Here is a 17,483-nt window from a genome sequence, read left to right on the forward strand (position 1 = left end):
AACAAATACACATCTATCAACAAGTGAATCTAAAAATCAAGGGAATACATAATCTGATGAACAGAATTAACTGGTGATTATAATAGAATCAGGGACATAGAAAGGGAATGGACTGACTATTCTTGGGGGGGAAAGGGGTGAGGGGGATGCTGGAAGAGACTGGACAGAAATCGTGCACCTATGGATGAGGACAGTGGGTGGGGAGTGAGGGTGGAGGGTGGGGTGGGAACTGGGTGGAGGGGAGTTATGGGGGGAAAAAAGAGGAACAAATAATAATCTGAACAATAAAGATCTAATTTAAAAAAAAAAGAAGTAAAAAAAAAGAAAGAAAGAAAAAGCTAAAGGAGTTCATCACAACCAAACCAGTATTATATGAAATGCTGAAGGGTATTCTTTAAGAAGAGGAAGAAGAAGAAAAAGGTAAAGATAAAAAATTATGAACAACAAAGCGACAACAAATATATATCTATCAACAAGTGAATCTAAAAATCAAATGAATAAAAATTCTGAAGAACAGAATAAACTGGTGAATCTAATAGAATCAGGGGCATGGAAATGGAGCGGACTGAGAGTTCTCAGGGGGGAAGGGGGTATAGGGAGGGTGCGGGAAGAGACTGAGCAAAGATCATATATGGAGAACCTACGGATGCGGACAGTGGGGTGGTGAGAGCCTACTGTGGGATGTGTAGAGGGGAGGTATGGGGGAAAAAAGAGGAACATCTGTAATAATCTGAACAATAAAGATTAAAAATAAATAAAATAAGCCGAGACCGGTTTGGCTCAGTGGATAGAGCGTCGACCTGCGGACTGAAAGGTCCCAGGTTCGATTCCGGTCGAGGGCATGTACCTGGGTTGTGGGCACATCCCCAGTGGGGGGTGTGCAGGAGGCGGCTGATCGATGCTTCTCTCTCATCGATGTTTCTGACTCTCTATCCCTCTCCCTTCCTCTCTGTAAAAAATCAATAAAATATATTTTAATAAATAAATAAATAAATAAATAAATAAATAAATAAATAAATAAATAAAATAAAAATAAAAAGATCCCCAGGTGATTCTAATGTGCAGCCAAGGTTGAGAACCACTGGTATAGAGACACCATTTCCCCACAGAACATCTCCTGGCATTTCCTGAATGAGTGGGATTAGCAATCTAAATCATATTTCAGTGGAAGGGGCTGAGAGGGGAAACAGGGACATCTGTAATAGTGTCAGCAATGAAAATAAAGAAAAAATATATAAAATCTCCCTAAAATAAATAAATAAACCAATTAATCAATCATATTTCAGCCCGGCCAGTGTGACTCAGTGGTTAAGTGTCGACTAATGCACCAAGAGGTCACAGGTTAGATTCCTGGTCAGGGCACATGCCTGAGTCATGGGTTCCATCCCCAATTCCTGGTAGGAGTGTGCAGGAGGCAGACAATTGGTGTTTTTCTCTCTCATGGATGTCTCTATCTCTCTCTTTTTTTCCTTCCTTTCTCTAAAAAAATCAATAAAAATTTTGAAAAATAAATAAATCATATTTCAAGAGATAACACCAACAATTTAAAAGGATTATTAAAATGACATTTATGAGACTGTGAACAATTCTTTTTTAAAATATATTTTTATTAATTTTAGAGAGGAAGGGAGAGGGAGAAACATCGATTGGCTGCCTCCTGCACGCCCCTTACTGGAGAGAGATCCCACAGCTTGGGCATGTGCTCTGACCAGGAATTGAACTGGTCGCCTCCTGGTTCATGGGTTGATGCTCAACCACTGAGCCACACCAGCTGGGCTATTTTTTTTTTTTCCTTGCAAATCATGAGATTTATTAGCAGTGAAATATTTCAGAGTTGTTGGTCAGTTGGCAAAAGCATGACTGTGGTTATAAGACACTGCTAGGTTATAAGACACACAAATGTGAGTGATTTCACCGTTTTTGCTGTTTTGTTTTAATGACTGTGCTTGACAACTATGGCTTGATTTATAGATTTTTGACATAAAATCCTTCTCAATTTTAGGCTGTTTCCCTTTTGAGCCTTGATCTTTAATAACACATTGTATGCGGGAAATGTACTTATACGTTTTACTTATACGTTTTACGTTGACTGGTAGTAGAGCATGGGACACGTACTAATAAGTTTTTTATAGACTAGCGGTAGAATGTGGGTAATGTATAAATACGTAAACTAAAGTTATCGTAATTTTACTGAACGTTGCCATTTGCTCAAAAAATTAGCAAAAATGGCCCATCATCCCCTCACCCAGGCTGGCCAGGCACCCCAGTGGGGACCCCCACCCTGATCCAGGACACCCTTCAGGGCAAACCAGCTGGCCTCCACCCATGAACCAGGCCTCTATCCTATATAGTAAAAGGGTAATATGCCTCCCAGCACCAGGATCAGCGGAGCCGAGAGGCCTCCTGGCACCGGGATCAGTGTGACAGGGGGCAGCACCCAAACCCCCTGATTGCCCTGCGGCTCTGTGTGTGACAGGGGGCGGGGCCACAACCTCCCTATCTGCCCTGCTCTGTTTGTGACAGGGGAAGGCGCCCCAACCCCCTGATCAGCCCTGTTCTATGCCTGATAGGGGGGAGCTCCCCAAGCCCCTGATCGCCCTGTGGCTCTGTGTGTGATAGCGTGTGGCGCCCCAACCCCCTGATTGGCCCTGCTCTGTGCGTGACAGGGGGTGGTGCCGCAGCCTCCCCATCGACCCTGCCTTGAGTGTGAAAGCAGGCGGTGCCCCAACCCCCCAATCGGCCCTACCCTGAGCGTGACTGGGGGTGGCATCGCAACCTCCCAATCCGCCCTGCTCTGTGCATGACAGGGGGTGGCGCCCCAACTCCCCAATCGGCCCTGCTCTGAGCCCGATCAGGGGCTGCACCTAGGGATTGGGCCTGCCCTCTGACACCCGGAAGCAGGCCTAAGCCAGCAGGGTGTTATCTCCCAAGGGGTCCCAGACTGCGAGAGGGCACAGGCCGGGCTGAGGGACCCCCCATCCCCGAGTGCACAAATTTTTGTGCACCGGGCCTCTAGTATATATATAAGCCTAAACAACTGGTATGACTGAATAACCGGAACAACCGGATGACCAGTTGACCAGTCGCAATGACGGCACTGATGCGCGTAATAATAATTGCTGGGGTCCAACCCCAGCGGGTCCAGGGGTCTCCAAAGGTGTGGACGGAGTCAGCGAAGAAGGAATGACACAGAGGCAGCATTCAGTTGATCAGCAGCCTAGCCAGGATCTCTAGCCAGGATCTCCAGCCAAGTTCTGGTCTGGATCTCCAGCCAAGTTCTGTTCTAGTCAGGTTCTCTTGCCATGTTCTATCCAGGTTCTGTAGCCAGGTTCTGTCTCTAGGTTCTTCAGCCAGGTTCTCTCGCTAGGTTCTGTCTCTAGGTTTTGTGGCCAGTTTCTGTTCAGGATCTTTTGCCATGTTCTGTCTCTAGGTTCTGTCTCCAGTTTCTGTCCAGGATCTTTTGCCATGTTCTCTCCAGCGAAGTTCTTCTGTCTCTAGGTTCTGTGTAGGTTCTGTGTCTAGGTTCTGTGTCCTGTTGTCTTGTTACATCTGTATTTATACCAGTTGATTCCAATCCTATCAATCTCTATTCCAAAGGTTAGGGCATTTCTTATCTCCATTCCAGGGAGTAAAGATTATGTAGCTTAAGCATGATTGTTCGTAGTTAAAGTGATTAATTACCCCCCTGGCACTTAGTTAAGGGGTTTTATTCCCTCCCTAACTTCAGGGGAAAATCCCTACCTGGGGAAACAACCTTTCTCAGAGAGGTGACCTTGGTTAAAACACATAGTGCCAAGAAGGTGAGCAAACATATTAAGAACAGTATGCCATATATGCCAGGTCCCTTGAAACAGCAAGGATGGACTGGCTCCCGGCAAATAATAATAATAATAATAATAATAATAAATGTAACTCCATCTCTCTAAGAGTTGCTTGGTTCTTCTCCGGTTTTCTGTAACAAAATGGAGTATGCTGGTGGGCTACTGGCAGCTTTTCAGTCCATGTTCACTCACATCATGATGGTGTTTTGTTGTTTTTTTTAAATTTATTTTTATTGATTTCATAGATGAAGGGAGGGAGAGAGAGAGAGATAGAAACATCAACGATGAGAGAGAATAATGGACTGGCTGCCTCCTTCACACCCCCCACTGGGGATCGAGCCCACAACCCGGGCAAATGCCCTTGAGCGGAATCGAACCCGGGACCCTTCAGCCCACAGGCCGACGCTCTATCCATTAAATGTTGGCGGATTTTAATTGGTCACAGTGGGAGCGTATACGCCGAGGAGATCGGCAAAGACTGCAAGTCACAGCTTAATTTATTGTGTATTGAATATTTAGACAAGAAAGAGGGCTCCTTCCCTTTTCTGCCTGATCCCCAAATATCTTTTTTACCACCCTGGGGATTACCTGTCCTAAGAAAAAATAGGAAATGAAAAAGGAACACATGGGTAAAGAATAAAAATGGTGAGAAACAAGTATCTATCAATAATAACTTTAAATGTAAATAGATTAAATGCCCCAATCAAAAGTCATAGGGTAACTGAGCGGATAAGAAAACATGACCCATATATCTGCTGTCTATAGGAAACACACCTCAGAAAAAAAGACACACACAGGCTGATGGTGAAGGGATGGCAAAAGGTTCTTCAGGCGAATGGAAATGAAAAAAAAGCTGGGGTAGCAATACTTATATCTGATAAGTTAGATCTCAAAGTGAAGGACATAAAAAGAGATAAGGAAGGCCACTTCATAATACTAAAGGGAGCAATCCAACAAGAAGAAATAACTCTGGTAAACATATATGCACCCAATATAGGAGCACCCAAATACATAAGAAAACTTCTGGAGGGGATCAAGGGAGAGATTGACAGCAATACAATCATAGTAGGGGACTTTAACACCCCACTATCACCATTGGACAAATCCTCTAAACAAAAAATCAGCAAAGAAACTTCAATCCTAAACGATTCACTAGATCAGATGGAACTAATTGACATCTTCAGAACATTTCATCCCAAAGCAACCGGTCGTTATGGTCGTTATGGTCACTGGCTTTTTATATATATAGACTAGAGGCCCGGTGCACAAAAATTTGTGCACTTGGAGGGGATGGGAGGTACCTCAGCCCAGCCTGTGCCCTCTCGCAGTCTGGGACCCCTCAGGGGATGACCACCTGCTGGCTTAGGCCCGCTCCCCAGGGGATTGGGCCTAAGATGGCAATCAGACTTCCCTCTGGCAGCCCGGCAGCCCTCGGGGAATGTCCACTTGCCAGCGGGGAGCAGGCCTAAACTGTAGTCGGACATCCTTAGCGCTGCTGAGGAGGCAGGAGAGGCTCCCACCACCACCGCTGTACTGGCAGCCATCAGCCTGGCTTGTGGCTGAGCAGAGCTCCTCCCATGTGAGAGCGCCCTGACCACCAGAGGGCAGCTTCTGCATTGAGCGTCTGCCCCCTGGTGGTCAGTGTGTGTCATAGTGATCAGTCATTCCCAGTCCTTCTGCTGTTAGGGTCAGTTTCCATATTACCCGTTTACTATATAGGATAGAGGCCTGGTGCACGGGTGGGGGCCGGCTGGTTTGCCCTGAAGGGTGTCCCGGATCAGGGTGGGGGTCCTGCTTGGGTGGCTGGTCAGCCTAGGTGAGGGGATGATGGCTGTTTGCAGCTGGTCACACCCCCTTCAGGGTGGGGGTCCCGCTTGGGTGCCTGGCCAGCCTGGATGAGGGGATGATGGCTGTTTGCAGCTGGTCACACCCCCTTCAGGGTGGGGGTCTCCACTGGGGTCCCTGGCCAGTCTGGGTGAGGGGCTGAGGGCTGTTTTCAGGCTGGTGGGCAACTGAAGCTCCCAGCCTCTCCTTTTTTCTTTTTTTCTTTTTATTCTGGGATTAATTTACCTTCTATAGCTGTCACTGGAGCTGAGAGCAGGCTCCAGCTCTGAGGCCGTTACCAGCTGAAAGCAGGTACCTGGGTTTGTTTAGATTCTATAATTGAAACTCTGTTGCCATCACTGGCCACTCTAAGCTCTGAGGCCACGCTGGCTGAAAGCAGGTATCTGGGGTTTGTTTAGATTCTATAATTGCAACATTGTTTCATCCGGAGCTCAGAGCTGAGCTGCAGCAGGCAGGGAACGTTGACTTCCTCCATCACTGGAGTAAGCAAGCCTCATGTTCATGTTTGCTTCAGCTGCCTGGCTGCCGGCCGCCATCTTGGCTGGCAGTTAATTTGCATATCTTGCAGATTAGCCAATGGGCAGGGTAGCGAAGTTATGGTTAATTACCATGTTTCTCTATTATTAGATAGGATTGTTTCCCAATGAAATGTACCAGGGAAAAATATTGCTTTCAGAAATGTCCAAGATTTTCCTGTTTACGTTTTCTTCCAGAATTGTTATGGTTGTGAGTCTAATATTTAAGGTATTTAATCCATTTTGAGTTTATCTTTGTGTATGGTGTAAGAAGACCTAATAAATATTTTTTTTTCTTTCTTTCTTTTTTCTCATCATTGATATTTTTTTTGCTTTTTTTTATTGCTTAAAATATTACAAAGGGTAGTACATTTGTCTCCTTTTTTTCCCCCTTGACCTTCCCCTAGCCTCCCTACCACCTAGTGCCTTGTGTCCATTGGTTATGCTTATATGCATGCATGCAAGTCCTTTGGTTGATCTCTTACCCCCCCGCCAACCCTCCCCAGCCTTCCTGCTGTAGTTTGACAGTCTGTTTAAGGCTGCTTTGCCTCTGTATCAATTTTTGTTCATCAGTTTATAATGGTCTTTATTATCCATAAATGAGTGAGATCATGTGGTATTTGTCTTTCTCCGACTGGCTTATTTCACTTAACATAATGCTTTCCAGTTCCATCCATGCTGTTGCAAATGGTAAGAATTCCTTCTTTTTTACAGCAGCATAGTATTCCATTGTGTATATGTACCACAGTTTTCTAATCCATTCATCTTTTGATGGAACTTAGGCTGTTTCCAAATCTTAGCTATTGTAAATTGTGCTGCTATGAACATTGGGGTGCATATATCCTTTCTGATTGGTGTTCCTGGTTTCTTGGGATATATTCCTAACATTGGGATCAATGGGTCAAATGGGAGTTCCATTTTTAACTTTTTGAGGAAACTCCATACTGTTCTCTACAGTGGCTGCACCAGTCTGCATTCCCAGGAGCAGTGCACGAGTGTTCCTTTTTCTCCACATCCTCTCCAGCACTTGTCGTTTGTTGATTTGGTGATGATAGCCAGTCTGACAGGTGTGAGATGGTACCTCATTGTTGTTTTGATTTGCATCTCTCAGATGATTAGTGACTTTGAGCATGTTTTCATATGTCTCTTGGCTTTCTGAATGTCCTCTTTTGAAAAGTATCTATTTAGGTCCTTTGCCCATTTTTTGATTGGGTTGTTTATCTTCCTTTTGTTAAGTTGTATGAGTTCCCTATAAATGTTGGAGATTAAACCCTTATCGATGATAACATTGGCAAATATGTTCTCTCATGCAGTGGGCTTTCTTGTTGTTTTGTTGGTGGTTTCTTTTGCTGTGCAGAAGCTTTTTATTTTGATGTAGTCCCATTTTTTTATTTTCTCTTTAGTTTCCATTGCCCTAGGACAGGGGTGGGCAAACTTTTTGACTCGAGGGCCACAATGGGTTCTTAAACTGGACCGGAGGGCCGGAACAAAAGCATGGATGGAGTGTTTGTGTGAACTAATATAAATTCAAAGTAAACATCATTACATAAAAGGGTACGGTCTTTTTTTTTTTTTAGTTTTATTCATTTCAAACGGGCCGGATCCGGCCCGCAGGCCGTAGTTTGCCCACGGCTGCCCTAGGAGATGTATCGGTGAAGAAATTGCTTCAGCATATACCTAATAAATATTCTTGCACAAGCTTCCTGGTCCAAGGGAAATCTCTTTCAGAAGACCTCTGTCAGGCAGATTGTGAAATAATAGAAAAAAATGTCCTTCTATCTATCTATCTATCTATCTATCTATCTATCTATCCATCCATCCATCCATCCATCCATCCATCCATCCATCCATCCAATCTGGCACAGACCTCTGGAACCCTTTGTAATTTCCTAAGTGACAAAAACACTGGGAGCATCTTTTTTGTAACATTGGGTCTTTGGTCCTGGTTTCCTACACAGAGTTCCTAAACCCTCTGGAATTTCCTGGGTGATAGGAGTGTCCTTTGTTTTGAAAGCGAGGCGATGTGGAGCAGGGTCGTGGATGGCTTCAGGATGGGTGCTGGCCACCAGCCATGATTAGAAGTTTGACATGTTAACCCCACCCACATCTTCCTGGAAGGGAAGAGAGTCTGGAGGTTGAGTTAATAATCATTTATGCCTTCGTAATGATGGAGTTCAAAGAACCTGGTGCTCACATCAGGGCCCAGGAAGGTGGTGACGAGCTGCACCAGGATGGAGCTCCTGTGCTCCCACCCTCACAGGGCTCACCCTTTCTGCTTATCCATATTCTCCATCGTGTCCTTTAATATGTAACTAGGGGCCCAGTGCACGAACTCATGCACCTTGGAAGGAACTGTGGGCCGCGAGGCTGCAGTGGGCATAGAGGCGGGTCTCAGCCCATCCTCCGCACCCCAGCCTGGCCCCTCCCACTGCGGCCCCTGGTCCCCTGTCTGCCGGCAGCCCTGCTCCCACTGCTGCCTCTCCCACGCACTGATGGTGCCAGCCCCACTCGCACCCACTGATGGCACGGAGCGATTGGGGCCGGTACCAGCAGCAGGTACAAGCGGAGCCAGTGCCGTCAGCGGGTGCAAGCGGCAGCTGCTGCCCTGATCACCTCTCAGGAGCAGGGGGAGATGGAGAAGCCCTCAGGGATGATTGGCCAGCAGCCGCCGCTCACACCAGCTGAGCGATCAGGATCAGTGCTGGGCACCGGCAGCAGGTGCAAGTGGTGGCTCCAGTGCCAGCTGCAGGTGTGAGCGGGAACAGTGCTGGCAGTGGGTATGAGTAGGGCCATCGCCAACAGTGGGTGCAAGCGGGAACGACACCTGCAGCGGGTGCAAGCGCTCGGCAGGACCGCAGCGTGCAGGAGCAAAGAATTTTCAGTAACCACCAGAGGCTCGCCCTGATGACAGCGACCGGTGCCCTGCCTTGGTCTGATGCCCCCGCTCACCTGCTCCACCATCCTGCTGCAGCCAATGTCCACCATGTTCCACACTCTGCCACCTGCTGCCAACGCCCGACATGTTCTGCACGTGCCCCCTGGTGGTCAGCGTACGTCATAGTCACCGGTTGGTTGTTCGCTTGTTCCGCCTTTCGATCTATTTGCATATTAGGGTATTATATATATAGATAAACTGGTTATCTTCAGTGTTTTCCTGAGATCTGTGAGCTGTTCTAGCAAATGATCAAATCCAAGGAGAAAGTCATGGTGAAAAGGAAAATGGGGGTGGTGGGGGGAATGCTTGCAACCTAGTTCAGTATCTGGTTAAAACTGTAGTCTTACTTCCCACTCTGACTGACTTGGGCTGAGCTGTGGAGCATGCCCCCAAGGCCCCGCCAAAGCTGACTTGGGCGGAGCTGCGGGGACCCTCAGGGACCTGCCACAGGAGGAGATATAGGTCAGAGCCTCCCCAGGAGTTCAGTTCAGGCTCTGGATCCAGAATTCCCCTGGATTAGCAGAACTCGAAATAAAAGTTAAACTTTCCTCCCTCAGAGTGCTGGCTGATCGTCCTCCCGTGCATTCTGCCACAACAGTGGGAACCTCTAGTTCAGCGGTTCTCAACCTGTGGGTCGCGACCCCTTTGGCGGTCGAACGACCCTTTCACAGGGGTCGCCTCAGACCATCCTGCATATCAGATGTTTACATGATGATTCATAACAGTAGCAACATGACAGTGATGAAGTAACAACGAAAATCATTTTATGGTTGGGCCACAACATGAGGAACTGTATTTAAAGGGCCAGAAGGTTGAGAACCACTGCTCTAGTTTGTAGCCATGTTAGACAGGAGTTGTGGGGGACCTGGAGACCTACTGTTTGTATTTAGAGTCTGAAGTGGGGGGCCGTGCTGTGGAGCTGAGCCCTCAGCTGGAGGGCTTCTCATGAACTGCAGTTAGTGTCTGGATTCATTAAGTTGTAGGCCACCGGGCTGGTGTTTCCGAGTTGCCCGGTGTGGGAGAAAGAAGCCCACACATGTGGTGTGAGGAGACTCATGTGAGAATAAGGGAGAAACACAACACTGTGTTTTTTCCACACACGGGGACCAACTTTTTCAAAGTGGTCTTTACCCGCACAGAAGGGTAGGCACCAGCACAGAGAGCTGCCTTTGAAGCAACATTTAAGCTTTCTGGCCCTGGCCAGTGTGGCTCAGGCGGTGGGAACCTCGTCCCATGCACCAAAGGACTGTGGGTTCGATTCCCGGTGAGGGAACACAGCCAGGTTGCAGGTTCAATCCCCGAACAGAAGGCAACCAATCGATGTGTCTCGCTCTCTCTTTCCCTCTCTCTTCCTCTTTTTCTAAAATCAGGTTTTTTTTTTAAATTAAAAAATACACACAAGCATTTAAGCTTTTCAGGTGCCATGGCCTCCGTGAGGAGGGCACCCCACACCGCACCACCACTGGTTCCTTTAGCTCTCTAGTGAACCCCAGTCCAGATATGCCAGGAGCAGCCTCCTGTAAGACAGACCAATGCATGATTTTGCCTACAAAAGTTGGGAATGGCCCACACTGACTTTGGTGTTGCTGGGTCAAGTCACTCCCAACACCTTTTTATTCCGGAAACCTTTCCCCACTCCTGGTTTTTACCTTGTGTGTTTACCAGTTATCCTAGTCATGCCTCTGGGTCTGTCAGGGTAGGGACTCAAGTGGCAGCCAGTGGATCCAACTGTATATCCTAGAAGATTTCCGCACCCTAGACTAAATGAAGATAGCCAGACAGGCACATGCCTTGGAGAGCCTGTTATAATTGACTAGAGGCCTGGTCCGCGAATTCGTGCATGGGTGGGGTTCCTCGACCTGGGCCGATTGGGGCCAATTGGGGCCATTTTCCCCAGTCCCAGTTGGGGCCAATCAAGGCTGGCCGTCCAGGGGGAAGTACCATGGTAGGTTGGCTGGCTGCAGGAGGTTGGCTGTGGGAACACACTGACCACCAGGGGGCAGCTCCTGCATTGAGCATCTGCCCCCTGATGGTCAGTGCACATCACAGTGACCTGTCGACCAGTCGTTCGGTCAACCAGTCATAACAGTTGCTTAGGCTTTATATATATAGACTAGAGGCCCAGTGCACGAAATCGTGCACACATAACTCGCCGCCACTTGCCGCCACTCACCGCCCTGCCCACCGCCGCAAGCCATGAGTCGCCCTGCCCACCGCCATGAGCTGCCGCCGTGAGCCACCGCTCATGGGCTGGGGGTTTGGGGGGGACTGAGAGGTAGTCAATGCTCCTCATGGCGACTGGTCAAGTAGTCATTCTGGTCGTTCCGCTTATGTTCCCTGACCTTTTATTATATAGGATGTTGGATTCCTGTGGCAGCATCCACAGACACAGCATAAAGAAATGGCAACCAGCCCAACTGGAGTGTCATCATCCTGGGCACCAAAAGGTTGCAGTTCAGTCCCCAGTCGCGGCACGTACTGAAGGCAACCAATCAATGTTTCTCTCTCTATCCCCACTCCCTCCTTTCCACTCTCTCTAAAAAGCAATGAGAAAAATGTCCTCGGGTGAGGATAAACAAAAAAACCCTACATCTTGATAAGTAGACTAAGTGGACTAATTTAAAACTCTGAGGAAGAGAGAGAGAGAGAGAGAGAGAGAGAGAGAGAGAGAGAGAGAGAAACATTGATATGAGAGAGACACATGGATTGGTTGCCTCTCAAACCTGCAACCCAGGTAGGTGCCCTTGACTAAGAATCAAACCCAAGACTCTCTGGTGTGTGGGCCAACACTCTAACCACTGAGCCACCAGCCAGAGCTCAAGATGTAGATTTGATAAAGCTTCATGGAGAAGCTAAACTTGTCTCTAAGTTTGGATGTTTTATAATACAATTGTTTAAATAAAGAAAGACTATGAAAATCACAGGCATGGTTGCAAAAATCCCCCAAACTCAAAGATGTTCTGAAAGGAAAAGTTAATGAAAGCCCCAGAATGTAGAACAAAGAGGAGGGATGAGAAAACAGGACAGAGGCAGAGTGGGGGGGGGGGGGGGATGGCATAGGGGGATAAATGGTGATGGGGAAAATTAAATTAAAAAAGAAAAGCCCTGGCTGGTGTGCCTCAGGTGGTCGGAGCATCATCTGGTGGGTTCAGTTCCCAGTCGGGGCGCATGCGGAAGGCAGCCGACATATGTGTCTCTTTCACATCGATGTTTCTCCCCCTTCTTCCTCTCTCTAAAATCAATTTTAAAGAAAAACAGGAGAGAAAAGTCTAGAGGTGAAGGATCAGTGCAGGGCCGTGTTCCAGACGAGGAAGTGTTCCAGGAGTGACAGGGAAATGGAGGGGAGGCAATGCATCCCACCCACAGTGAGGGGTCGCCAGGCACACCCTCACTCTGACACCAACTGTGCCCGGCCAGCTCAGCCAAAGGTTTGGGGAGCCTTTGTAGAAAAGACAGACAAAGAGAATAAGCTGGGTCTAGGTGGATCTCCTGTGCCTGGCTGAGGCCACAGAGAGAGAGCCAGAGGGCAAGCTGAGCCTTTCTGTTATAGCCAGAAGCAAGCAAGGTAGTGGTCACCATAGTTACAGTGAGTTTCCCACAACCCATTAGCTATCCAGATAAGATCAATAAGGTCAAGCCTAATTATGCTAAGAGGGCTGTGCCCTCTAAGCTGGGAATTGTTTGTGGCTTTGCCAACAGGTCAATCTGAGGCTTAACCCTATAGCCCAGCGGTTCTCAACCTGTGGGTCGCGACCCCTTTGGGGGTGGAATGACCCTTTCACAGGGGTCGCCTAAGACCATCGGAAAACACAGATATAATTACATACTGTTTTTGTGAGTAATCACTATGCTTTAATTATGTTCAATTTGTAACAATGAAAATACATCCTGCCTATCAGATATTTACATTACGATTCATAACAGTAGCAAAATTACAGTTATGAAGTAGCAACGAAAATAATTTTTATGTTTGGGGATCACTACAATATGAGGAACTGTATTAAAGGGTCGCGGCATTAGGAAGGTTGAGAACCACTGCTATAGCCACTCCCTACAACCAACCGCAAGTTCAGGGAGCCCAAACAACCTCCAATTTCAATAATTTGGTGGAAAGACTCACTGATTATTACACCCCCCGTTACAGTTTATTAGAGAGAGGATGCATGTTAAAATCAGCCTCGGGAAGAGGTACGTGGGGCAGAATCCAGGAGAGCTCCCGTGGTCCCAGTGGGATCGGGGACAGCACTAACTTCTCCCAGCAACAATGAGTGACAACCAGGGAAGCTCGCCCAGGCCATGTTCTCCAGGGGCTTTAAGGGGGGTGGGTCTCAGAGACCAGGTTTCCGAACTGTGTGGCCCACCTTAGTGTCAGCTGCTTGGCTCCAGGGGGTGAGCTGATACCACGGGGCCCAAAGCCCTCCCAGTAAATGAAGAGCTGGAGTCCACTCTCAGGCACGGCCCAGGCCCCAAGTAAACAGACACTCCTATCAGGCAGGACATTCCAAGGACTTAAAGACTTCCTCTCCGGACGGGACAGAAGGGCGAAGGCCAGAGCTCCAGCTGCAGGGTAGGGTTAATCCTTTACTGCGCAGACAAGAAACATTCCCAGGACTAAAGAGAAAAACAAGCTTAGGATAGAAAAGTATAAAAGAATGGAACAGGAGAAACTCATCCATAAACCCATCCTGGTGCAGTCAGTGCTACAGGGTGACAGAAAGTCCCTCCGCCGGCACAAGTGATGGAACCAGGCCCCAAACGGCTGAGGAATTTTGCACGGGTAATTCTGGGCCTAGAAACTGTCATCTAGTCTAGTGTGAAAGTAGGCAAAGAACAGTAAACACTTATTATGACTCAGAAAGGTATCTATAATAAAAGTGTAATATGCTAATTAGACCAGATGTCATTCCGGACATCCTTCCTGCCATCCGGGTCCCGGGTGGCAACCTGGGGGAAGCCAGCCCAGGTCCCAGGTGCAGGAGGGAAGCCGGTGCTGGCAGCCGGGGAAAGGAAGGCCTACTCTTGCATGAATTTTGTGCACCAGGCCTCTAGTGTAAATATAATAGCACAGCAGACAGACCACAGGAGATGGAGGGCAGGGGAGAGTAGAGAGTGGAAGGAGCAGTTAATGTGCCTACAAGTGCGCCTCAGGAAGTTAAGGCAATAGGCATGTTATTTAGAACCACAAAGGCTACCAATTAATAGTAACAGACAGCCCTAACCGGTTTGGCTCAGTGGATAGAGCGTCTGCCTGGGGACTCAAGGGTCCCAGGTTCGATTCCGGTCAAGAGCATGTACCTTGGTTGCGGGCACATCCCCAGTAGGGAGTGTGCAGGAGGCAGCTGATTGATGTTTCTAACTCTCTATCCCTCTCCCTTCCTCTCTGTAAAAAAATCAATAAAATATATATTAAAAAAATAGTAACAGACAAAATAAAAATCGCTTGCAAAACTTGGGAGAGGAAAGGACACAGAATGTGCTAAATTCACACAAGTGGGGGTAGCAGTGGAAAGTCAAGTCATAATGTTTTTAAATATTTTATTGATTTTGAGAGAGAGAGGGAGAGAAACATTGATGTGAAAGTGACACATCAATAGGCTGCCTCCTGCACCCCCCCACCCCCCTCCACCGCGGATTGAGCCTGAAACCCGGTCATGTGCCCTGACAGGGAACCCAACTGGGGGGGGCCTCCTGGTGCATGGGACAACGCTCAACCAACTGAGCCACACCGGCCAGGGCTCAAGTCATAAAATTTTTAAAAATCCAATTGAGTAAATCAAGAGTTAGAGGTATAAGCTTGTGATTTGGCACCCTAGGGTTAAAGTGGAAGAAAAAATGCAGAAAAGATAAAAAGTGGTTCACCTTGGCGGGGTGGGACCACAGCGGGAGGCGGCCGATGGACTGCCCTGGCGACTCGCCCCTTTCTGTGCAGCCAGCCTCCGGGTGCATAGGAATGTGGCCCGATCAGATCAGCCCGGCTGCTGCGACGTTTCCAGGAATCCATCCCTTAATGAGTGCAAAGAGGCTTATCGTTTTTCCCAGCAGCCCCTGGATCAATGGATGGATATGAATATTCGTGGAGTGAGTCAGGTTTCAGCACCAACTCCTTGTTTATGTTACGTTTACGTTTATAAACGACGGCGAAGCGGATAGCCCTCACGCCCATGAGTAAGGATTAGGTAAAGGAGTCGTCGCTAGAGCAGCCTCGCCCAGCCCCGAGCTCCTTCCACAGCCCGAACCGCACAGCGAAAGGGCCAACTGTCAGCGCCTCCTGGGGAGGCCGAAAGGAGCTTGTCTGGCCCTTGGGGGGGAGGCGGGGGGCGGACCAGAGGGAGCGACGTTTACCCGGCTCTGGGCTGGGACCGCCCACTAAGAACCCCCCTCCAGGGCAGCACTTCTTTCTCGGCTACTCGCCATAACCTTCAGGACGTTTTCAAAAGATGCCCGCCCGCCAGCCCGCCCTCCCGCCGGCCGCCCCGTCCGAAGAACTAACTCAGATCCCGCGTGCTGGGCGGCGTGGTGCCCGCGGGTCTTCTTTACGGCGCTCACTCCCCAACCACAGACATTCCGGCTGCGCTTCCCCGTAGTAGCTCCGGACGGGACTTGGAGGCGAGGAGGGGCGGGGCTGGAGGGGGCGCCCCCCCCCCCCCCGAAGGTGCCTGACCCCCCTCTCGCCCGCAGTGTACCACTGGGCGGAGATGCGGGCCAAGATGCGCCTCATGGGCTTCGACGCGCAAGCAGTGAAGCCGCTGAACGAGGAGGCGGCCGCCGAGCTGGGCGCCGAGCTGCTGGGCGAGGCCACCGTCTTCGCCGTGGCGGGCGGCTGCCTGCTGCTGGAGTACTGGCGCCAGAAGTCGCAGCAGCTCCGCAAGGAGCTGCGGCAGGACGTCGCCTGGGGCGAGATGCAGGACGAGGTGGAGCAGCTGGCGCTGGCGCTGGAGGCGCTGCAGGCGCAGGTGCAGGCGGCGCCCAAGCAGAGCGCCCTGGATGAGCTGCGGGCGGAGATACAGGATCTGCGCGCCCACATGTGCACCGAGGACCCGGACGCGCCCAAGGCCGAGCCCGAGCCCGAGCCCGAGGAAGAGCCCCCGCCCGAGCCTGAGGACTAGGAGGCCGCCGGGCCCTAGTCTTGAGCGTGACTTTCCCCGATATGGCCTTCCGTCCGCCCCGTCCCTTCCTGACCCGGTCCAGCTAATACCACCGGTCCCTTTGGGGGCAGAATGGATCCTAGACCCGGGCTGATCCAACCAGGCTTTGGGTCACTTTCCCCACGAGAGGGGCCAGCAGGACACGCAGACCTGGCTAACCCTCTGTCACTCACACCGCCACTTACCCGGAGGGGGCCTCCCCATGACACCGAAACTTCGCTCCTTTGCGACCCTTGTAAGGGAAATGCAGAAATCTGTCTACCTCAGCTCTTTATGGGGGTGAGAAATAGGATGGATCTTGGAAAGCTCTGGCTCCAATAGGTCACTGCGGTGCCTGACTTTGGCCCCCACTGGCACCTCTACTGAGGGCGCCTCCTAAGTGATCATCCCAACAGCGGCACCAGCACCTTCGTCTGGGCACCGCCCGCAGGAAAGGCTGGCAGGGTCCTCCCAGCAGCTCCACCGGCTCCCCCTTCCCCTGCTCCCCGGACCTGTTCCAGCAGGACCTGCCCTTCAGGTTGGAAAAGTCGGTGCCGCCAGGGGGCTGAACAATTCTGTTTTAACCAAAGCCCCGTTCACCAGTAGTTCTGGACCCACTGCTGTCCTTACCCACCATCCTCCCGTCTGGCCTTTCACAGGGACCCACCTGTTCTCCTACTACCTGGGCAGCGGTCATGACCCCACCTTCCATCCACACCTGCTCTTCAGAACACTCAGGGGTCCCTCTCCCTTTCTGCCTTTGGACTGGCCCCCAGTCCCCCTCAACCTCCTTCATGCAAAGGCTTCCTCCGCGGGACCACTGGCCCCTCGGCCCTAAGCTCCCCGCCCCCATCCCAAGGGAATATTCCACCAGGCGGTGTAGCCTGCCTGCCAACCCAATGGACCACTGCAGGGGGTGTGCGTGAGCTCTGCGGCTTCCTATTTTTTTAGACTGTAAATGTTTTTATAATTAAAGGAGCTCCGAGGTAATGGGGGCATCTCAGTGTGTCCGAGAGCCATGGTGCATGCCGGTAAGGACACAAGGGTCATTCCAATGAGGAGAAGCTGGGAGGTTCTGACGGGAAGTGGGCAGATGGGGAACAAGGTCTACGGGCAGCAAAGGGACCTGCCCCAGGCCGGCAGTCTGTGAGGGACTGCCCCGGCTTTCTCTAGGCCCGGGAATTGGTTTGGCTAAGGGAGGGGGGGGAGGGAGAAGAAAGGAATGAGGAAGCTGCCTTGGTAA

General features: G+C 49.8%; 1 protein-coding gene across 1 annotated transcript; it reads left to right on the plus strand.

Annotated features, from left to right (window-relative positions):
• The first annotated feature begins 3,088 nt into the window (after window positions 1–3,088).
• Window positions 3,089–17,230, plus strand: LOC118674693 (optic atrophy 3 protein homolog). The gene is made up of 2 exons (XM_036346754.1): window positions 3,089–3,106; window positions 15,704–17,230. Exons 1-2 carry the CDS (start codon window positions 3,089–3,091, stop codon window positions 16,220–16,222), a joined length of 537 nt encoding a protein of 178 aa, XP_036202647.1. The 3' UTR covers window positions 16,223–17,230.
• The last annotated feature ends 253 nt before the right edge of the window (window positions 17,231–17,483 follow it).

This window comes from Myotis myotis, unplaced genomic scaffold (genome assembly GCF_014108235.1).
Source record: "Myotis myotis isolate mMyoMyo1 unplaced genomic scaffold, mMyoMyo1.p scaffold_m19_p_19, whole genome shotgun sequence".
Lineage (NCBI taxonomy): Eukaryota > Metazoa > Chordata > Mammalia > Chiroptera > Vespertilionidae > Myotis > Myotis myotis.